The following is a 23,944-nucleotide window of genomic DNA, read 5'->3' as shown; positions in this document are numbered from 1 at the left end:
GCAAGTATGTACAAAACACAGCGCTGACACAAGGAGGATATTTAAGTGTTTTCTGAGGGGAAACCAGAGGAGATTTCCTAAAGAAAGAAGGAACTCTAAAGGCAGAGGAACCCCCTATGCAGAGAGGGGCAGAGGAACCACAACTGATTAGGCAATGCTGGACCAAAGTGGCTCCGACGGTGAAGAAAGACAGGATGACAGGAGGGAGATGATTTCCATGCTAGACCCACGCACTCATGTCTACGGGGATGGTCTCGCCTGTGTGGGTCCATAAACTTTCCTCACCCTAACTGCAAGCAACATGAAAACCAATCCCTAAAACTTGGTAATGTGCTTCCGTCTGCTACACAGCTAAGGATACCAGACAACAATCATTAGTAGGAACCTGAAGGACTTCTGTGTCTGCTCATGTAAATCTCTGGAAGATACCTGCATCTTCTAGGCACTTCACTGACATCTCAAAACAAAAACACTTCCACAGAATCTGTTCTCTCCACAGTACCAGGATCCCCCTCTCCTCACAACAAACTTCATGTAAATGTTCATAGCCTATGGGCCTTAGCAATTCACCACAAGATTCTCCTCCCTTCAACAGAAGCAACACTTTGCAAATAAAAGTACATTCGTAAATACATGCAGTTAAATTCGCAGGCTGGTAGGCAAACAGAGAAGGATTCCTAGTCACACAAAGATGGGGCCCTTAGGTAAAGGCCTAATTCCAGCAGCATAAGCCACGGTCCGAAGCCTGAGGTCCAGAGGCAGCCTCCCTGCGTACTGGTCACGGGTCGTCACTGGCCAACTTTTACTTTTCCTCCTGAATTTCCAGTTTCCAACTGTAAGATGGGGAATGCCAATATTTCATCAAGTATCACAATCTGCGCAGCCATCATGCCGACACACAGTGACCCTTCTAGTGACAGACCAAGTCGTGCTAACTACGTCTGCTATTTTTACTATTTCATCCCTAAGAAGGGATGGTTTCACTCCCAACAAGCTCACTACCTCGGTAAGTTCTCACCCCTCACTGTGCGTCAAAAATACCGAGGGAGGTTTTTTGGGGTTTTTTTTCCCCTAAATACTCAACGTCCAGGCCCTATTTGGATTTGGGTTCAACTGGCCTTGGGGCAGGGCCAGGCAACGCAGTTCTTTCTACGGCTCTCAAGTTGTTTGTAATTTTTAGGCAGGATTAAGAACCACCTACAGATCTTTACGTGCCCACAGAAAACTCCGGTAAGGTCGAGCTCGATCTCTGACCGAATCAGCGCAGGCCGGCCCCCCCGCCGGCTTGGAGGAGGCTCGCCTAGATGCTGTGACGACGAGCTCGAAGCGCTGTGGGATTCACACCCACGTCCGAACAGCGCTCACCAGCATCAACTCCCACGAACCCCACCAGATGCAGCCCCGGCACCCCGCACGACCGGGATCTGCCCGAGGCACACGCCCCCTCGCCCCGCAGCCCCCGCGGGCGCCAGGCCCTCCGGACGCGTGCGTCACCGCGCCCTCGCCTCCCGCGCCCCAGCCCCCTCCCGCCCACGGCACGTGACTCGACACGCGCCAGCCGCACGCGGGCTCCATCAAAACAAAAACAGAAGAGGCCGGCCGGCCGGGCGGCGGGGGCGCGCGGGGGCGGCGGGGAGCGGGCGCGCCCCCGCCGCCACTGCCCAGCGCCGCGGCCGCGCCTCCGCCGCTCCGGGCGCCGCCGGCCGCGCGCCCCGGCAGGCCGGGGGCGGGGGGGCAGAGGGCGCCACCCTGTTTACAGCCCTCGCTCGGGGCCAGGGACCCCGCCCGGAAACGGTCTCCCAGGAGAGGGCTGTGAAGTGCGCACCCACCCGCGCCCGGGACGCAGGCCCAGCGGGGAAGGCGCCCGGCTCCGGCCGCCGCTCGGAATAAAACCGTCGCCACGGCTGCGGGGTCGGGCCCGCGCGAGTCTCCGCTCCTCCGCGCGTCCCCCGCCCACGGGTGTTTCGTGTCCGCCCCCGGCACGACTGTGCTACGCACTTCACACCCATCTCTGGGCTCCAGCGCTTCCACAGACCACCCAGACCACCCTCACGTGGCCGCCGCCTCCCGGCCAGGCAGTCCCCGGCGACTAGGGCTTTGGACCCTCGCGCACTCCGGGACCCGGTGCCGGCTCCCACCTCGTGGGACGCCACCCCTGTCGGACCACCCAGCCCGCATTCCGCCCGGGGCCGGGGGTGGTGGCCACAAGCTGTCAGATGCCTCGTTTTCCACATGACGAAGCTCACCCTCACCCTTAAACATCCCCACTCACCCTTCAGCCTAGCTTCGAGCTGAATCAGTATTTAAAACGGGAGGAGTGGGATGTAACGTCTTGAATTTTCTCCCTAATTTGAAAAAAAAAAAAATTAAGACGCAGCTCTGCCCATCCACGTCGTCCCACCAATGCAAGACTTACAAAATAGAAATGCCCACCACACACCTGCTACGCAACCGGCCCTCTGGAAACCTGGAGACCCACCCAGCCCGCCTGCAGGAACCTGCGCCTGGGGTGGGGTGGGAGCGAGACAGTCTAGTCCCCTAAAGTAAGAAGGAGTGAGAGGGGCAGGCACCCCCCACCCCCCGCCCCTGTTCCCCGGGAGCGCTGTCCTCCTGTTCCCCGGCCCCAGAGCAATCCGAGGCATCCTCCGTCCCTCCCGGCGAAAAGGAGGTAGCCAAAGGCCTGAGTGCCAAGGGTGTTTTTCCCTTTCAGAACCCAGACGCCGTGTCCTCCGCGAGCACCCTCCCCCCGCCCCCCCGCCGCCTGATTTCTGGTGGACAGCAAAGGTGGGGTAGGTGGGAGTACCCGGCGAGTGCTCTCTGCGTTCGGGATGTTGGTCTCCGCGGAGTGAAGAGGTGGGATCTCGAAATGGAAACAGTCTCCCCCTCCCTCCCTCCCCCCTCTCCTCCTCCTCCTCCTCCTCCTCTTCTGTTTACCTCAAGTTTGAATTTTATCTGCGCAACATTAGCTGGAATGCGGACATTGAAAACACACACACACACACACACACACACACACGCACGCTCTCTCTCTCTCAACCCGGCAGCAGCTCTGGAGGAGCCATGTGGCATCAAGCCACCTCAAAGGGGAAAAAAGTGCTCTTAGCAACACAAACATGGCGAAATCGCCTGGGCATTCCCGGCCAACGCCACAACCCCTACCTTCCCTCGCCCGGCTTCCCAACATCCCGGCCGTGACCTGCGGGCCCTTCCGGGGGGAGGCCAGGCGCCCCGGGGAGTCCGAGGGTGGGACCGCCGGGCGTGCGAAAGAGGAAATAACAGAGTCCACAGTGGAAATGTTCCTGCTGGACCATCCGACCCATCCGCGTCGCCGGCAGCGAGGGGACGCCTCGTTCACCTCGAGAGGGCTCAGCGGAGAGCAAAATTCCCACCGAAGTCCTGCTGGGCCGGCTCTCCCCACCCTCCAGAACTTACCTTGGGGCGGAACGCACGCTGCGCTCGAATCCCTTTCTCTTTCCTTCTAGAGCGAGACGCAAGGAGGAAAATGATGCGCATGTATATTTGTAGAGCGTATTCTTCTAGAATTTCCCTTGGATCGTCACGAGGAGCGATGGAGGCTCCGGAGACAGGTGCGGTGGTGGCCGAGGCTGCCGGCTAAAAGTTGTGCTGTCCGCGGTAGGCGGCAAGGTCCCCGGGCCGGGGCCGAGGACCCCGTCTCCCTGCCCCCCGGCGTCGCCCACTTCTCGCAGGCTGCTGCGTGCGGCTCGGCTGCAGGGGAGGTGGCGTAGTTTCTCTTCCTCCCACCTCTTCTCACTCACTTGTTTTTGTAGCCGTGGGCTCCCCTAATGCTTTCCTCTCCACAATGTTGTTTCATTATATCATGTCCATCATGTGACACCGGAGAGGCCTCTCTATGGAAACTTAAAGGGGCTCCCACGTGACTGCAGCAGCAACAACAGCAGCAGCGGCAGGAGTGGCGGCGGCGGCCGCAGCGTTCCTACCACCACCCACCGGGAGCCCCTCGCAGCATCCCGAAGGGGCTTCTGGAGCTGCAGAAGCCCAGATAAGGGAGCCACAGCATCCGGGAGCTGTGGCGTCTGTGCGTGCGTGTAGCCTTTGCTCGTTACATAGGAAACCGAACAGAAGGCGCGTCCTTAAATCCTTTCCTACAGTCGCAAAACCCACGCTCTGCTAAAATGACATTTCGTGGCTCCTACTTTATTCTCCCCGAGAGCAATGAGTTTTCTACCGGGGCTGATTAATTTTTACAAAGTCTAAAAGAAAAACCGGATTTCTCCCTGCGAGTTCAGCCGGCTCTTGGGTAGAACAGAAATGACAAAACAATAATAACAGAAATAGAATCAGGCATTTGATACATAATTACCATCACCACCAGCTTTAAAGCTTTCTGGAATTACATTCCTCCAGTAACTGTTGATGATGCTTGCAGGAGGCTAAATGCAATGCAGTTTTTCTCTTCCGCAGCTATATTAGGGCTTTGTTGCTGACAACAGTAAAAACTTGTTTGTGTCAGGAAGTGAGGTACGAAGATATGACCTGGAAGGTACAGACAAAACCAAAGTGGCAGTTTTTGCATTACTTTTCTGACCACATTCTTTCAAATGGTGAGAAGCAGCTGGTTTGCTGTAAAATGCGTAGCTTGTGTTTTGGTGGGAAATAAAATAATCACAAAAACATATGTTTCCCCTAATCATACTGAACATGCTAGACACTAGAAATTATATATATGTATCTATGTGTGAGTATAGAGAGAAAGAAAAAGAAGCAGGTGCATTTTTAGGATAGTTTCAGCCAATAACTTTGTCATCATTTCCAGTGCATTTAACTGAAACATTAAGCAAACACTCTGACTTATTCAAGTTCAGTGTTGTGTGGAAACTGTAACACCAGTTTTGAGTGCCCTCGGCATTACTGAATCACAACCCCTGTAAGTGCTTATGCCTTAAACCCCAAATCTCTGCCTCAAAGTTTTTGTGGACCATGGAGATTTTATGCTGTAAAGCTACGCGAAGCAGCTATTTCCATGCTTTAGTTCATGCGTTTCCATTTTAAGGAAAACTCCCTTTGTGTACTGGCGGAATTATGAAAAACTTCTCAGTAAACTAAAGGGTGGGATGGAAGATCACCCTTTCGTTTGGCTCTTCCTCAACTATATCTTTTCCCACCTCATCAGTTTACCTCATCAGCCATGATGAATGATCTCCACTACATCTCTTCTAATAATGTCCCCGATTTTTACGTTCCTATCCAGTGCCTCATTCTTCCATCCCTTTCCCTTTCTGTGCCCTTGCCTCCCAATTCAGCCCCCCTACTGCCTGGGTACTTAGCTCAGGCCTCCCCCAATCCTCCCTCCCAGTCCTCCCTGCCCTGCAGCTCCCCCCACCCCCCTTTCCCAGCTCCGTCTCCCTTCTCAGCAACTCTCCCTCCTTACCTCTCTTTGACCTCCTTTATTCTCCTTCACAGCCTGGCCCTTGACTTCTCGGCCTCTTCTTTCCCTTCTTTACCTGCAGTGTCCTGCCCCTACTGGGGTCTCCTTCGCACCCTTTTCTCGGGTCCCATCCCTTCTGACGCCAAACCCCAGCATTCCTCAACGGCTCGGCCTGGTCGACTTTAGCCCGATTTTGCTCCTATGCCCCTGGGCTGGGAAACAAGTGTGCGGTGAAGAGTGGGGGCAAGAATCCCCCTCGGCGGTGGCCCCTGCCTCGCCCCCCTTCGCCCCTCCCGAGTCCGTGTTGCGGCGCTTCCTGGGCGGATGGTTGGGACTCGCCGCAGCAGCTGCGGTTCTGCTGTGTCATGCAAGAAGGAGGCGGCGGCGGCGGCGGCGGCGGCCGGAGCTGGAGGGGGAGGAGGGGAGGAACCTGATCTCTCCGGTAGCGAAGGGCTGGAGGCAAACACCGAGCTCCCCCAGAGCCGCCCGGGAGCAGGGAGGGCACCGCTACCCCGAGGGGCCCTCCCCGCGGGGCAGATGGTAAGTGGGGTGGCGCAGGTGGTCGCCTTGGGAAGGGAGCGCGCAGGGGGCTGGGCGGGGGGTAGGTGGGGAGGCGGGGAGAACTAGGAGTCACCCGGCCAAACTGAAGGAGCCAGTGTCTAGTCGAAAGGGACCCAGGCCATAATAGGAATGGCCAGCCAAACGCAGCAATAATTACGATTCTAATAACACCCCGAAGCTGACCGAGGCTACAAAGAAGAGCTGTGCATCCCGAACCCAGAACAGAGCTAGAGCAATGATTCAGGGTTTGAGAACCATCGTCCCATCAGGCTTGGCGCTTTAGGGTACAGCTGAGTAGCAAAAGTCAGCATACACCATATTCCTATAGCCCGGCTGCGCTTTGTGGGTCGTCTTGTTTAAAACTAAGGAAGGGGATGGAAACCTGCCCAACCTCACTTTAGCCACCAAAATAATGCTTTTGGCCAGCGGCCTCGGACGAACAGCCTCTGGTGCAATTAAACAATCAATAGGAAAAATAGCTTCATTCCCCCTCACCACCCTCCTTCCTCAGGCTCCTTCCACCAGGATAATTTATTCTGCATAAAGGGGAAAGAAACCTGGGTGTTACGGTACCTCCCACTCTAACCCCCCTCCAGCCTCCGCCCCACACAAACTGCCCACCCCACTATTCACCCCGCTTTCCGACTGTGATGGATGTTCCAGGAGGGGACTGCCTTAAACTCTCAGCCACTTCCCTTCCATTGCCCTTTACCCACAGGGGATTCAGAAACAGAGAACCGAGAGCAGTGAATGTGGGGACGGGGTGGACACGTATGAGTTCTTTTACCTGAGAACAATTCTCAGGACAACTTTTTTTTTTTTTTTTTAATTCCTTCCCATTTGGTCCTGGAAATTTCAAAGCACTTTCTGAAATATCATTCCTTTTCTTTTTCTTTTCTTTTTTTTTCCTTTTTAATGTCAGTCATACATTTAGAAGTAAGGGGTTGGCGGGATTAACTGAAAGGCTAATGACGGTCTCAAAAGCACATGCTGTTGCTAGGGAACTCAAGCTCATCCCGCTCCCTAACCACTAGCATGTTCAGTGGAAATCAAAGTTCTCAGGGTGTTATTAAAATGAGTGGCATTTGGTTCAAGGCGTTCTTCCTTGCTTTGTAGCATCCTGGATTGTTATCGATTGCCTCACACCCACATATCTTGTTTTCCTAATTTGATTTCTGTATTTGCGTCACTGCCAGGGACACGCAGACTAGACCAGTCAGGTTCACTTCCTGTTTCTCAGAACTGTTTTATATTTGGTCTCTGTGCACTAGCTGGTAAAACATTATCAAACCGATCCTCTTGGAAAGAAAATCTGGGCTTTCCGTGAAAACAAATTATCCCAATTAAATTCTGATTCCCATGGAAAACGTCATCATCTGAGGAATAAATTAGACTTCCAGTTGCCATTTGAGAAAGCCATTCTTGAAATGTGAAGCCTAGAAAAATCCATCATCTTTATTTCTTTTACTCAGAATCCTTGTTCCTCAGAGTTAGAACTAAAACAAACTCCAACACAGAGCAGATTTAAGTATGATATTTCTAAAATGAAGCTCAAAAAAATACACATTGAAGCCAGGGAAATCATTTAGACTAAATAAAGCATGGAATTGAATGGAATCCAGGCCCCAGGAACAGACATAAGCTTGGGTTAGTTGGGGCGCTCAGAGAACAAAGTGTGATGACATGGCTACCCTACAAATAAGAGCCCATTACTTTATGTACTAATTGTCTCTTTTACCAATTCCACCTGGATGAGACAGCCTTGCTTTCTTTTTTAAGGTCCTTTCTTTTAATGGTAAGAATACCACAAAGGCAATATCATAAAAATAAGTGGTACGTAAAACATTAGGTGGGTTCTGATGTAGATAATATTTTTAGATAGAAAATAAAAGGGTGCATGGTAGAAAGATTGGTCAACTGAAAGACAGAAATTTGCTCCTACTTGTCCTCTAAACTGGATGACCTTGGGCAAGCCATTATAGGTCTCCTCACCAGTTTCCTCTGAGAAGCTTAATGAAAGTGCTGGACTAAAGATCTCTAAGGTTCCTTCCATTCATAAAGTTCTGTGATTACACTGAAGTCACTACATAAAAATTTCAATTTTAGCTGGATTTTGCCATGTTAAATTTTAACACTGAAACTGGAATGCCTATCCATAGAGACCTTGGGGGAGATGATAATGGGAAGTGATTTGCTGTTGATACATCATTTTTTAGTGCCAGTTGTCAGACAACCCAAATAAAATCAACCTTATTCCCAATGTACTGAATCTCTGGTTCCCTGGTGGTGGTGTAGAAGCAACAGGATAAGAGAAAGAATATAAAAAGTGTATGGAAAGATCTTTCAGTCATTTCAGATTTAGTTAACCAAGTACTTTGTCGAACAAAACCACAGAGTGATGAGGAAGAGCTCTACAAGAAATAAATAATCAACCAAATCCTCATGGAGATAATAATCTATGTCTCTATTTTAATTAGTGATAGGCAAAAATACATCTAGCACAGATTTCCAAATTTTACAAGTTGAAGATGTTAAGAAGTAGCATGAGGAAATGTGAGATTTGTGCCACAGAGAAAAGAGCTGATTGTGATTTTATTCACTTGTTACTGAGTGCCTGCTATGTGCCAGGGACTGTGCTGGGCACTGGGAATACAAAACTGAATAGGGCAGCCCGCTCTAAAGGACCTTATAGGATAACGAGGGGATAGATGAGTTATGACTGATCACACAACAGTGAGATGATATCAACAGGGACCTTATTAGAGGGGTACCTAACCCTGACTGAGTTTATTTAGGGTCCCTCACCAGACAAGATGAGTTTGGAAATGAGTGTGGAAGGATAAGTAGAAGTAGTCCAGATAAGTGGGCAAGTTAAAGAGAAATGACAAAGAAAGTAGTATGTGTAAAGTCCTGGTAAAAATTGTGCCCAGAGAGCTGAAGGTAAGAGACAGTGCCCAGCAAGTGGTAGAGAGTGTCAGTAAGTGCATTGTATGAATATGTGGTAAAGTTCTAAAGGACATACCAAGAAAGATCAACAAGGTCTTGTATTAGGAAAGGTCTTGCATACCTTCCTAAGAGGTTTCAACTTACCCTAAGCCCAATGGAGAGCCACCGATGAATTTGAAGGAGCACATTGAGGTGATCAAATGTCCATTTTAGAAAGAAGTTCACTCCAGTTTGGATAATTTATTAGGGTGATTAACACTATAAACAGGGAGACTAGTTAGGAGGTTGTTTTAGTATTACAGGAAAAAAAATGATGGACATCTTAATATAAACAGCAAGAATGGAAATGGAGAAGAGGGAAGGATTCAGGAAATATTAAAGACAGACTCAATTGAATTTTATTATTGATTATATTTGCAAGATGAAGGAATAAGAGACTTATGGCTTAGGTAAATGGGAGGATCGTGGTACCCGTTGCTAAGATGGGGACTTCAAGAAGAACAGTAGGTTGAGGAGGGAAGGTAAGTAGTTTGATTTTGTCAGTGTTGAGTTTGAAATCTCTGTGAGGATATCAAAGTGAAACGGTCTATACATACTTGAACAGGACAGTGTAGAACTCAAGAGATCTATGATGAGGACATCAGAATAAATGATAGCTCATGGAAGTAGGTGTAATCCCTAAGATGAAATCCCCAAGAGAAAAGATGGAGCAAAAGGAGAAAAGGACCTACTCTGGAACCTATTTAAATGCCAGCATTTGAAAAATGAGGCAAAAAAAAAAAAAAAAAAAAAGTGAGGACACAATGCTACAGGGGGAAGAATATCCATAGAGGTTAGGAGGATCAGAAACCAGTTGTTTCAGAGAAGCCAAGGGAGGAAATATCAACAGTATTAAATGCTAGGGAAAGGTCAAGAAAAATAAGGACTTGGGTTTGGGGACAAGGAGGTCATTGTGTTTGGCAAGAAGGAGTTTATCGGAATAATGGGGATAGGAGCAGATTATAATGGATTAAGGAGTGGATGGGAGTAGAGGAATTAGATAGAAGTAGTTGTTTGGGATAAGGACGATAAGGCAAGTAGGGAAGGAAAATAAAGGTATTGGGGAAAGAGTAAAATCATGGTCTGTGAGGTAAAGGCTGCATAAGGAAATGAGGAAATACTACAGTGATACACAATTCTTCATTCTTGGAGCCTTCTCCTTCAAACAGATGTCATCACCCCTCACTAGTTCTTCAAGCCAAAAAGCATGTAGATACTCATGGTTCTTCTCTTTTCCTTAAGTTCTCATATCTACTCCATGAAGAATTCGGATCAACCCTACCTCCAGAACATTTCCAAAATATGTCCCTTTTGATCTCCACTGCCACCCCCTAATATAAATATCATCTTCTGGTCTCCCATAAGAGTGTTCTGGTTGGTTTTCCTGCTTCTACTCTTTTCCCTAGTCCTCACAGCTAATGTGACATAAATCAGATCATATCAGCTTCTCTTCTCAGAATCCTTCCATGTCTTCTGATTGTACGTAGAATAGAGTCCAGACTCCTTTGCTGGCTTGTGAAGCCTTACAGGCCATCCCAGACCACCTCTTTAGTCTCATCTCCCGCGCTGTCCTCCGACTTCAATCCCAATGACCTTTTTTCTGCTCCTTGACCACAGCGGGTTTGCTCTTATTTTTAAGTGCCCAGCTCACATGTTTCCTTTTCCTGGAACACTCTTTTGGTCATTTCTGTCTGTTTAAATGTCGCTTCCTCAGGTGCCTGGGTGGCTCAGTGGATTAAGCCTCTGCCTTAGGCTTGGGTTATGATCTCAGGGTCCTGGGATCGAATCCCGCATCGGGCTCTCTGCTCAGCGGGGAGCCTACTTCCTCCGCTCTCTCTCTCTCTCTCTCTCTGCCTGTCTCTCTACTTGTGATCTCTCTCTGTCAAATAAATAAGTAAAATCTTTAAAAAAATAAATATTACCTCCTCAAAGAGGCCTTTCCTGACCACCCTGATGAAAGTGTCCTTCTTTGTCCACCTTTCTGAACATCCTATGTATTTTTTTCATAGAAGTAAAACTTTATGACTACCTGGGGTTTATTTTGCTAATGGCTGATAACCCCTTTGAAATGTAAAGCCCATGAGGATTCCTGGCATATCATAGATACTTAAAAATATTCGTTGGATAAGTTTACAGAAGGAAAAAGAGAGGATCAATAATTATTAGAAATTAAAGGCATCAAGGATCAGAGCCTCATGCAGCTTAGGAATGATCCATCAGTAATGATGGATGGCGACACTTTGAAGATTCCAGAAGAGGACCACTTACTAGCTGTGTGACCCTGGACATTCACATACTCTGAGCTTCACTTTGTGGTTTATATAACACATGCCTCGAAGGGCTGTTAGTAAAATTAAACGAAATAATACAGGTATGCATATGAGACTGATTGTCAAGCTATTTTCAGAAATCAATTCATAACTTTTACATGTGAACTCTTCATGTGGGCTTCCCTAATGGAGTTAACATTCAATGCTTGCTTATTATTAGAAAAAATATTGGCTGGGGGCATCTGGGTAGCTCAGTTAGTTAAGCTTCTGATTCCTGATTTCTGCTGAGGTCATGATCTCAGAGTTGTGAGATTAAGCCCCACATCTGGCTTTGCACTGGACATGGAGCCTGCTTAAGATTCTCTCTCTCCTCTCTCTGCCCATCCCCCCCACTTAAAAAAATTGGCTGAAGTGTGGCTTTTAAAAAATACTAGGATTCCTGAAAGAACGTGGAAATTAGATTATTTGAGAAGAAATCAAAGTGCTCCTATAAATCAATGAGAAAAATATCAAAAACCTTGGAAAATTAAGTAAAGGAATAGCAAATATGGTACAGTCAAGGTATCTTTAAAATCTGTAAAAATGCTCTCCCTTTCCCTTAACAAGAGGTATGCATATTATAACTGCAATGAGGTGTATTTTCTACCAGGTTGACACAAATCAAAAAGTTTACTAGTATACGAGCTCAGGCTGGGAAGCAGGCACTTTTTGACATTGACAATAGGAGTAAAAGTTGGTACAACCTCTGTGAACAACCTGCAGTATTTATCTAATTTTTAAATGTACAAACCCTTTGACCTAACAATTCCACTTTTTCTGTGTTCGTCCAGTAGATTTACTCACGCATATCTTGAAGGATAACTTGTAGGATCTTCACTGAAGCATTAATTATAGTAGTTAAAGACTGAAAACAGCTAAAATGTCCATCGATCGAGAAGTGGTTAAATAAATCATGGTACATTATATAAATGTGTGGTAGGCAGCTGTTAAAAATTGTGACCAGTAGACTGGTATGAAAAGATGTTCATGATACATTATTAAATAAAATAAAATCTAATTGAAGAACAACATCTATTTTGTTAGCATTGTGGGCTTTTCATTTTAAGACTTTACTTTTTTTTTTTTTTTTTTTTTGCCTAAAAGACATTATCTGTGAGGAGATAAAATAGAATGAGGCAAGAGCAGATGTGGCAAGACCAGTTAGGAATATATTATTTCAGATTTATGTGAGAGATGATGGTTTCCAGGACGATAGTGCTAGGCATGCACAGGAAGAAAAATGACCAGAGTCAAGAGTTATTTTAAAGGACTTGATGATTGAATGGAAATGGTGGGTTGTGGAGAGGGAGAGTCATGATTGACTCAAGAGGCTTGGCAAGATCTGATGCATGAGCAAAGGTGTCAGTTTCCGAGATGGGAGAATCTTTGGATGGTAACTGAATTGTAGGGGAGATCAGAGTTCCGTAAGAGTAGAGATGTCTACTGCAGACTTCTGATATGGGGCCAAGGCTCAGAAAAGCTGCTGGGACTGGATTTATAAATTTGGGTAGAAGATTGCCTGAGGACAGTAGATAGAATAAAATTTTTTTAAAAAGCAGATCCAGGACTATATTCTGATCATTTAGAGATTGAATAGAAAGAAAGAGCTGACAATAGACATTGAGAAGCAGAAACCAGAAAAATAAAACCAGGAGACTATGGGACCAAAGAAACCAAGAGAAGACTATGCTGGGGAAGATCAATTCACATTAAATGTTGCCAAAAGGCCCTGGAAGATCACTGTAACTTGTTTCTCTTATAAATCCTTGTCCTGTGCCTCACCCATAATAAATGATCAATAAACTTTTGTTAAATTGGAAAGAGAGAGAAAAAGATACAGAGAGAGGGAGAGAAAGAGGCAGAGATACAGAAAGATAATAGAATGTATCTTTGGGTCTCAAAAAAATAAATACATAAGACATATTCCCTTGAATTTTACTGCAAACCAAACTTGATCTCGGGAAAAATAAGGAAGTTCTTCTCCCTTGGTTTTGCTCTTGACCCATCACATTGACTGAGCTCTCACAGTGCTCCCCAAAACATTCTGATAAGTACTATTCACCTGTGTCTGGTCATTCTGAGTCATTTTTGTCTTTATTTAGGTCCTGGGTGATGACAAAAAGAGCAATTTGCTTTTCCTCGTCTATCTCACTCCATCATACCACCTTGCATCAGTTGATGGAGTCTGGAGAATCCCTTTCGGTGCCACTACAGCCCTGTAATACACTGTAACCACTCACCAGGATGCCCAGCCCCAGTTTCCCATCAAAGACAAAGATGACTTTTTATCAGGAAGAGCTGTATCACCTGTTAGAGAAACCACCAGCTTCTCAGTCCACAGAAAGGTGCTCCTGCCCTCAGGAGAGAATGTAGAGAATATCGAAGGAGAAAAGGTTTTGACTTTGTCCTGAGAATATGGAAACCTGTTTTGACCTTTTACTCCAGAGTCCTTGAATTAGAAACTAAAGTAACAGATGTAGTTTAAACAACATTTTAATGTTATGACATCCTGTATTATTTAGTTAGACTGGGGGTTGGCAAACTTTTTCTGTAAAGGGCCAGACGGGAAATATTTTAGGCTCTGTGGGCCATACTCTGTCCTAACTACTCAACCCTACCATTGTAGTGTGAAAGCCACCATAGATAATACGTAAATGAATGAGCATGGCTGGGTGTCAATTAAACTTTATTTATGGATCCCGGGGTTTGAATTTCATATAATTTTCACATGTTGTAAAGTATCATTTTTAAAAATAAAATCTTACTCAGCTACTTAAAAATGTGAAAACCATTCTTAACTCACAGACCATACAAAAACAAGGGGTGTGCTGGATTTGGCTTATGGGCAGTGGTTTGACAACCTCTGATTTAGACAAAAGTGAAGATCATGTCATGAGAAAGATTTTTCAGGTTCAGACTTCTGAAGAAAATAATCTGTTTTATGGATACCCCTTTATTTTAACTACCCAAATGTATTTGAACATATAAACACATTTGCCTTCACCTGACTTATTTGGGAATGACATACGTCTTCTTAGTTCAGTATTGATTTAAGACTTTGCTCCTTCTCTTCCTTGTAGTGAATAAATGTGCATGGATGTAGTATTTTTGTAAAGCAAACTGAAGCATTCTTACTAGTCGACTATAAATACCCAAACCAAAAGAGGACATAGTAATTCTTTTTTGGGCGGGGTGAGGGGGACATAATAATTCTAATCACATTTTTAAACTTCATTAATTCATCCAGTAAGTATTTATCAGTAATCGGCTTCTTACATAGTACAGTACTGAGTGTTACAGAATTTGAGATAAAAGTAGAAGATAGATGGATAAGTAGGTAGATACTTAGATGAAAAAGCTAGTGGCTGATAGGTGTCAATAAGGCTTGTTTGGATGAATCACAGTGTAAATGAAGTCAGTGTAGTCACTTTAGCAACACATAGGTTGTTAGACAAAATCTAAGCTCTTATGTGTCCCAGATGTGTGACCTTGGGCTGATTACATAAACCATATAAGCCTCAGTTTCCTCTTTTTAAGATGGGGACAATAATACCTACCTCTCAAGGATGCTGTGGCCATTAAATAAGCTAGTGTAAGGTAAACCAGCTAGTGTGGTATCTGGTACAGGGTAAATCATCAGTAAATGCTAGCTGCATTGTATCATGCCAATATGAAGCTCTATCATTTGTTCAAAAGAAGCACACAATCAAAGGCAAAGCAGAGGAGCCTTGTGAGTTAAGAACTTATAAACACAAATAGAAACCCACAGACCTGAGGATTAATGCCTGGTAGAGAAGATTTGGGTGAAAATGAAAGCAGAAGTGACCTTGTCACAGGAGCATGTAGTAAAGCAACTGGTCCAGTTGTCTTTGCCTTCCTTAGTGTTGGATTGTCTACAGAGATCCACCTACATAGGTCTAGCTCCCTGACCTCCCAGACACCTAAACACCATTCTGACTGGGGACAAATGTATCAACAACATCAGCCCCTGCAACTTGTTTCCTTCTAGTTCTGGACCGCCGTGAGCCTCAGACACCTGTAGGTCCCTCCTGTTCTGCCTTCTGCTATGTTTGTCCAGTTCTGGGCTTCCCCCTTGACCTCCACACCTTCAGTTTCTGGTCATTCTGCATCACATCCCAGGCTTCCTGTAGATTTGGGACCTCCTCCTGAGCCCTGGTCGTCTTTACCATGACTCTGACATTTGTTTAGCGTATCTCAGACCAGTCCTCTTCCCTAGAGGGCTGTATTCTGCTGCCCACACCCCTGTTGGCAATCTCCTTAAACTATGGTACACATTGGCCTCATCCTTCATGCTGGACTGCCTGTTATTAATAGCTTCTTGAACTTTACCTTGGTAAGAGACACCACCCTTGAAGAGCCTAGCTGCCCTAATCCAAGCCAGCATCTGCATTCACAGCCCATGCCCCGGGGAGTACTCCTCACCCCAGTCTTGGCTTATGCTCTTTCTCCACTAGCTGTGTGTTGTCAGGCCTTGTGATCCTGTTATGGCAACATTAATAATGCTTTCCCAATACAAATGACACAATTATTGGCATGGGGTCATGATACAGGGGTAATGAAGAACTTCAACATCCACTGACAAGCTCATTCTGCTGGAAAAGAGCATCAAATAAAGTTTGCATGACTTAAATCTAAACTAATTGCTTATCGAAGAGGTACTATTCTATGCTTAATTCTTACCAGCTAAGAAGAATGTGTTGGTGAAGTGAAAGTGACACGCAACTTAAAATAAGTGACCATGGCATCCTTGAACTTGTAATAGCCTGAGAAGGCAATTCCGCACTTGCTAACCTGACACAAAGAAGACTTGAGCAAGTTAAGTGAAAAGATGGACATGAGGTTGTGTCTGGCCAAGAGCTAGGAAAGAATGCAAAAGAGGAATACAATGACTCGAAATTTAAATTTTTATAAAACCAGGGCACCTGGGTGGCTCAGTCAAGTGCCTGACTCTTATTTACAGCTCTGGTCACGGTCTCAGTGTTGTGAGATTGAGCCCTATGTTGGGCTCTGTGCTCAGCTCAGGTTCTGCTCAGGATTCTCTCTCTCCCACTGCCCCTCCTCCTGCTCCCTACCCCTGCTTCCTCTCAATAAATAAATAAATACATAAATACATAAATAAAATCCTTAAATTTTTTTAAAAACCCATGATTTCAATGAAGAAAAGGGAGCATCTAAAAAAGATCAATGTGGCTGCTTAAGAAATATTCTGATAAACTCATACGTTTAAAGGACACGTACAGAAGGCAGAAGTCGGGCCTTGTCCAAAGGAAGGGCTCAGGCCTGTGAAAATAATGCAAGAGGGCTAATGTCCAGAGACAACTGGGGTCTGCAAAAAGTACTGAGGACAATGAATGGGTTTTTGTTTGTTTTTTGCTTATGTTTATCGTCAGAATGGTAATGAAGACAGGGTAGTACTGTTGAATGGGGCAGACCATCTAATATGCATAGCTAAGAAACACCATCATTCCACTACAGTACTTCCTAGATTACAAGGTACCAACTCCCCCTCTTCATTTTTAATATTTCCAGAATCAGGATGTAGCTTCGAGGTATATGTTTAATGTGGTAGTGTTTGGGGGGAGGGCTCTAAAAACAGTAACTAAATGGTGGTGCATGATACAAGAAATTGCTCTTAGAATAGAATTTTTATTTTTTTAACGATTTATTTATTTTGGAGACAGAGCACATGAGTGAGCAGCAGGTGGGGTTCAGGGAGAGGGAGGGAACCTCAGGCAGACTACGCACTGAGTGTGGAGCCCGACGTGGGGCTTGATTCCACAACCCTGAAATCATGACCTGAAATCAAGAGTCTGATGCCTAACTGACTGAGCCACCCAAGTGCCCCTGCAATAGAATTTTTTAAATGGCATTTTATTGACTTAGCTCTGCTGGTATCACTCACACTCAGCAGATGAGGGGTCCACTTTGTGTCCTGGAAGGCCAGTGGCCACGAAAAGTAGGAAAGACCAGAAAGTGGTTTGGAGGCCACATTCAGAAGTCTGTTGCCCCATGGAAGGGAGCAGAGAAAGGCTGATAAGCACTAATGAAGAATAGAAGAGTCAAAACTATTAGAGATAGGACTGAGACAAGATAAGAAAATTGGTCAGAACCTCTAAGAAGGAAGAACAAGACACTGCTGGCCCACAGAAGCTAAGTCCCCAAACAGGCACATTACAAGAGGGGAAAGGGATGATGTCTTAGCTAGAGCTGCCATAAAAAATACCATAGACTGGGTGACTTAAAAAAAGATTTATTTCTCACAGTTCTGGAGGCTAAGAAATCCAAGATCAAGGCACCAGCAGATCTGGTATCTGGTGAGAGGCCATTCATTCCCTCGTTTATTGATAACCACCTTCTTGTGTACCTACATGTATAGAGAGATCATCTCTTTTGCGTCTTTCCTTGTAAGACCACTAATCCCATTCATGGGGCCTGATAGATGATGGTTTGCCCTGGACAGGGCATCTTGAACCATGACCAGCTCATAGTATGTGGGCACGCCTGTGTCTTGCTGCTTCTGAATCACCGTGGTGATCAACTTAAGGCTCCCATGCTCCAGTATCCAGCTTAGAAGGTGTTTAGGTTAACATAGAGATCTGTGCTCACAGACCAGGAAAAGACATTGCAAAGTGATAGAAGTAACTCCCTGAGTTAAAAAGAAATAAAGGAAAAGAAAAAAAAAAGAGAGAAAAGAAAAGAAAGAAGAGAAAAGAAAAAAAGACAAAGAATGGCTCAAATACATAACCAGAAAACAATGCAGCAAAAAAACCAGTGATTTTAGCAGAATAAATTCAGGGAAAGAGTTGGGGATATGATCTATTTCTACTGGGTCTCTAGAACCCATATTAAAGAAGAATTTTGTAGAACCTATAGATCATTCTGCCATGAAGGAAATTTTTCCAACCACATATGATTAGACCTTTAGAAACCATGAAGTATCCAGGTGGTCCCTATGTAGCTTGAATGTAAAGAGTTTAGCTCCTGGGGAAGGGACAATGTCTTTTCATGATTTTTAACTCTTAGTTTCTGCCATGTTAATAGTGATAGAACACATCAATTTTTAAATGGCAGGGAAATTCTCACTTTCTACTAAAAAACAATAATCTTGATACTCAAAAATATATTCCTTACCTTGTCTCCTTAAATGCTTCCCCCTTTCCCAGCTGCTGCTTCCTTTGGGACATCCATGTAGTCCGGGGAAAGCTGACTCCACCTCTATATCCAGGAGGTAGGGCGTGTATTCCATCCTAAGCAATCAATGAATACTCAGTGAATTTCATTTCCTTTTTCCCAGTGACTGATTCAGGTAGGAGCATGTGACCTAAGTCAGTCCAATGAAAGAGAATGTCAGGACTTTTGCTAGAAACGGTGCAAAAAAGGTAATTTGCTTCAGGAGGTAAATGCGGAGCTTTTAACCCTGGGAACTCTTGGCCGCCATCTTGGGACCACAAGGAGAGTCTATTAAGAATGGAGCTATCTATCACCAGGGTTTAAAGCAAATAAATGAAAAGGGAACCTTCGTGTACTCTCTACATTGTGTGAGTCACCTGGGAAACATGACCTTGAGGCCTTTGAACTTTTCACTTATGGGAGCCAATAAATAATATTTTTTGTTTAAACCAATTTGAGTTCAATTTTCTGTTTCTCGAAACCAAAGATTCTGTTTGATTCAAAAGAATGAATAACATGGCTAAGAAGGAATGGAATACATTCCAGATGGGTTAAAGAGTTAAATGTGGAAAATGGCCCATACAAGAGAAGTGATATGTGTTGATGAAAGTGGTGTAAGCATTTTTTTTAAAGATTTTATTTATTTATTTGAGATAGAGCGAGAGAGAGAATACATGAGTGTGGGAAAGGGCAGGGGGAGAGGGAGAAACAGTCTCTCCACTGAGCAGGGAGCCCAATGTAGGACTCGATCCCAGGAACCTGGGATCATGACCTGAGCTGAAGGCAGATGCTTAACTGACTGAACCACCCAGGTGCCCCAAGTACTTCTTGACCTTTACATTGTAAAGGTCCTCATGAGAAAAGAAGTAAAGGTTTATGGTTTATAAAAGAAAAACATTTATAAATTTGACTACTTAAATCTTTTTAATTTATGTAGATAAAAACAGTACCACAAACAGATAAATGAGAGATTAGAACTTTTGCAATTATATATGAGATATATATATATATATATATATATATATATATATGGCAAAGAGTAGTGTCCTTAATATATAAAGACCTCTTGCAAACATATAAGAAGAATACATCTCAAAAGAATGGGTAAAGAACATGAGAAGGCGGGGGGGGAAGGAATTCAGTCAATTAAAATGAAAGCAGTCCAATCTCACTAGTAACTAGAGAGACGCAGATCAGGGTAAAACCAGATGTCTTTGTGCCTAGCAAATTATCAGGAACTTTAAAATGATATCTCTCCTGGCTAAAGATACAGGGAAATAAGCACCACCATACAATATTGGGCATGGAAACTGGTTCAAGCATTCTAGACAGCAATTTGACATTATGTATCAGAAACCCTAGCCTATCCAAACCATATAACATAGTCATTTCATTTAAAAGTTTTAAATATTTGATACATTATTTACCTGGAGGTTTCTAAATGGTCGTAATAAATCTACCACGTAATAGGTGCAACGGTCTATGCAAACGTACTTTGCATCTATGATCTCAGTTCATCTTCTCCAACACCCAAAAACACAAGTGCAGCTATCATCCCCATTTTACAGATGAGGAAACCAAGGCTCAGGATGTTTCATAAATGTACTTCTGATTAGATGACAAGTAAGTGGTGGAGCTGGGTTTCGGTCACAGAAAGTCTTGTTTCAGAGCCCTCATGCTTCACTATTATACTTAATATTCTTTGGGCCCTTGGCTCGTATTCTGCTCAATCTATTTTTTTCTTTTGAAAGGAAGATTTGTTAATATTGAGTTACAGATTAAAAGGCATACTTCTGCTAAGAATACAAAGCTGAGAAAATGAAAGAGAAAGAAGGCCAAAAAAACCAACATTTATTGAGTCCATGTGATTCATTGGAATGTGCTACCCTCCTTGAAGCCACAGAACCACTTTGCAATGTAGTTATTATTATCCCTGTTTCACTGATAAGTTGAGACAGAGAGATCATGACACGACCAAGGTCACTGAGCTACATAGCAAAACCAGAATTCCAATTTACATCTGCTTGACTCCTAAGTCCTTGCTCTTTTTACTATTGGCTAATAAAAACCAAATGTACAAATACAATATTTAGTGGGAAAAAATAAACTTCTGCAACTGGCTTTAAGAAGTCAATTGTATAAATAAGAATTGGGAGACCTATTTTAGGTGCAAAAGATCTCAGGATTTGGGTTGATTGTGAAGTATCATGAGTAAGTATTGGGACTGTCAGAACACTCCTGTAGTCTCAGATGGCATTAACAGAAAAACCATGTCCTGGAGAGGGGCAAGAATGTTCCAGCTGGTTTGTACATTGCTTATACCAGATAAGGAAAATTGACATTAATTCTGAGTGCCACACTGTAAAAGGACAGACAGCAATGGATGTCCAGAGGAGACCAGCCAGTTGGTAACAAAATATATGTATGCAAGTACACACACGTAAAGATTGGATTATGTCACAAAAGTTCAATGAGAAGACCCAGGAGGTAGCTGAAAACTACCCTCAGTTAGCTGAAGTGCAGGTGTATGGAAGAAATTCTTCTTACATTGTGTGTGACTCCAGAGGACAGGGAGCTGTCATTGGAAGGAGGCAGATTTGGGCCAGTTAATGAAAAATCAAAACACGACCATACCCTGCATATCTTTGTAGGCATTAAATGCCCAGCAGTGCATTTAGACATAGCAGGCATTCTGCATATACGTATTGCACGGAACTGAATGTTTGATTGCTGCTCAAAAACGCAACGAGTTTGTCTTGTAGGGTAGTGACATGTGAGCAGAAGCTAGCTGGCAACCTGTTGTAACAGAGACTCCCATTCCCATAAAAAGAAATTCCTACGCCTTGCGCCACTCTACCTCTTTCCCAGCCATTCCCTGCTTCCCTCCCAGCCCGACTTGAAAGAGGAGACTTTGCTCTGTCCATGCCAGCCTGACTTTTAATTCTCCAGAGTATGTGCTCATCAGATCTAATCACCAAACATAACCCTCTCACTCCTTCCAATGCAGAGAGAACTGCTGGTTATTTCCTCCCGGAAGGGTTCTTCTCCCTTTCCTTACGGAGATCCCCTGGCCCATTGTCATGCTACCTTTCTGTTCCTCCTCAGCCTCCTCCCCTGACAACGGCCCACATGCTTTTTCTTTCATCACTCTTCTTCCCGTTTTCTCTCCCCAGGACATCCCATCCATTCTGAGAACTTAACTACCATTGAACACTGACTTCTGAACCTACACACTCAGTCCAAACCTCTTTCCTCATCTGCAGACCTGTCTCATTCGCCATTGGTATCTTAAAATCACTGCAGACTTAATGTCCCCCATCATCCCCACCACACGTGCTCTCTTTCCCCCATTTAACTTAATGCCATTACACATCAACCTTGGCCTCTCTCCCCTGCTCCCCAACTCCTATCTAATCAATAACCATATCCTCAATACTACTTCTAAATCTCCCTTGGATTTGTCACTACTTTTCATCCCACTGCTGCTATGGTGATTCAGACCTTAATCCCTTCCTTAAGCTATTACAGGGGCCTTCTAATTGGCTTTCTAGGCTCCCGTCTCCCCTTATTCTAACACAGCCTTCCTCTTGCCAACTAAAGTTTTATTCTTTTTTTTAATGTGAATGACCACATCTCTGCCCTATTTAAGAGCCTCTGGTAATTACCTATCATCTTTAGTATCAAATCCAAAGTCCTTACCTAAATCAAACTTCTTCATGGTAAGGCTACAACCCACCTTGTCATAGTCATTTTCAGCTCACACCAGACTTGCTTCTTCTTTCTGAACACAGTTTGCCTTTTCACAACTTTGTGCCCTTTTTCTTCCTGTTCCCTTTGGGAAAAGGCCACTCCTCTACACTTGGCCAACCCATCTCCTCCTTCAGTGCCCAACCCAAACTTCAGCATCTCTAGGAAAAAATAAATAAATAAATCCCTTTTATATTACAAGTCAGACATCAGGGCAAGAGATGTGGTATTTAAAGCAATGGACTGGGGATGCCTGCCAGGCTCACTTGGTGGAGCACGTGGCTCTTGATCTTGGGGTTGTGAGTTCAAGCCCCACATTGGGTGGAGATGACTTAAAAATAAAATCTTTTAAAAATAAATAAATAGGGGCACCTGGGTGGCCCAGTTGTTAAGCATCTGCCTTTGGCTCAGGTCATGATCCCAGGGTTTGGGGATCCAGCCCTGCATCAGACTCCCTGGTCAGCGGGGAACCTGCTTCTTCCTCTCCCACTCCCCCTGCTTGTGTTCCCCTCTCTCGCTGTCTCTCTGTCTGCCAAATATATAAATAAAAGATCTTAATTAAAAAAATAAAAATAAGTAATACAAATAAATAAATAAAATAAAGTGATGGACTGGATGGGTAATTGTAGAGAAGTAAGCCCAGGGGAGCTTCCGGCATTCAGAAATCAGGAAGGACCCAGCAAAAGAGATTGAGAAGGAACACAGGATGAGGGAGGAGGAAAGTCAGTGTGATATGATGGAAGTCAAGTAAAGAAAATGTTTCAGGCAGAAGGAAGTGAACATCTGTGCCAAGAAGCTGCTGAGAGCACAGTAAGGTGAGGATGGTCAATCGACGCTCAGATAGGACAACCTAGAAGTCACTGTGACCCTCTCATGTGTGTTTTCAGTGAAGTAATGGGGAACAAAGGGCAGACTGAACTGGCTTCAAGAGATAGAAATGAGGAAGTAGGTGTTTGTTGAATGGGTAAAGTATTGGATGAATGAAGAAATGATGTCTTAGAGAGGATTCCATAATTGGTCAGGAACCAAAATAGATAGAGTTATTTTGAACTCTCAGTCTCTGAAAAATTTCCAAATAGAAACAAGGATGCAATTGCATGATGCAAAGCTGTTCTTAAGTGACAAGGGAATTCAGAGTAAGAGGAAGCAAGCGGCAGAGTTATTCCAGGGAAGGTTCCATGTGAGTTCTGTAGTGATCCCTTTTTACCAACTGCTGACCCAGTTCATGAAGACGTCCTTCGTGCGGGACGTCTCAGAGGCTCCAGGGAGGAGCAGTTCCTGCAGGCACTTACGTGCAACTTATTCGGAGACTCTTTCCAAACACCTCTTGCTAGTGTGTGGGGTTGCCGTAAGAAATCTGTAAGCCCAGCTCCCATTCCTTTGAAGGCTGGGCTGTACCACATCTGAATGATGAGAAAGAGGTGAGCAGGAAAAACCTGACCCATCCAACATAGTGCATTGAAAATGCTGTTTGGGGGAATATTTCTATATAAATTTTTATACTGAAATAATAATGGAGATGGGCTAAATGATCACCTATAGTTGAGGAAGAGGGAGTCTGTTCTTACCTGCCACCCCCTGGAGTATAATAGTAATGAAACATAGAGAATACAGACTTTGGGTAGACTAGACCCAAGCTTTGATTCTGTGACGTTCCTCAAGTGGTCAGAGTCTTAAAGGGCACTTTGGTATCGATCCCATGTAGAATGTCTTTTTACTTCCATGACCGAGGACAAATAACCTC

General features: G+C 44.7%; 2 protein-coding genes across 2 annotated transcripts in view; one reads left to right on the top strand and one right to left on the bottom strand.

Moving 5' to 3' along the window:
• Positions 1–1,574: 1,574 nt before the first annotated feature.
• On the bottom strand, positions 1,575–2,569 carry LOC116872985 (atherin-like). The gene is made up of 2 exons (XM_032866558.1): positions 2,441–2,569; positions 1,575–2,345 (listed from the first exon to the last, which is right to left on the bottom strand). Exon 2 carries the CDS (start codon positions 2,232–2,234, stop codon positions 1,575–1,577), a length of 660 nt encoding a protein of 219 aa, XP_032722449.1. The 5' UTR covers positions 2,235–2,345; positions 2,441–2,569.
• A 2,810-nt stretch (positions 2,570–5,379) lies between these two features.
• The window catches only part of MKLN1 (muskelin 1), a 323,612-nt gene continuing 305,047 nt past the window's right edge, over positions 5,380–23,944 (top strand). The window contains exon 1 of the mRNA XM_032869094.1: positions 5,380–5,947. The gene's annotated coding sequence lies outside the window, so the exon portion shown is untranslated. The remainder of the gene's footprint in view (positions 5,948–23,944) is intronic.

Source organism: Lontra canadensis, unplaced genomic scaffold (assembly GCF_010015895.1).
Source record: "Lontra canadensis isolate GAN:19392208 unplaced genomic scaffold, GSC_riverotter_1.0 scaffold2, whole genome shotgun sequence".
In the NCBI taxonomy this organism is placed as follows: Eukaryota; Metazoa; Chordata; class Mammalia; order Carnivora; family Mustelidae; genus Lontra; species Lontra canadensis.
The sequence above is the reverse complement of the archived record's forward strand: the minus strand, read 5'-3'. Positions and strand labels throughout refer to the sequence as shown.

Bases quoted from the DNA above. Each gene is read 5' to 3' on its own strand.
- LOC116872985 (XM_032866558.1), bottom strand. From the start codon at position 2,234: ATGTGGAAAACGAGGCATCTGACAGCTTGTGGCCACCACCCCCGGCCC.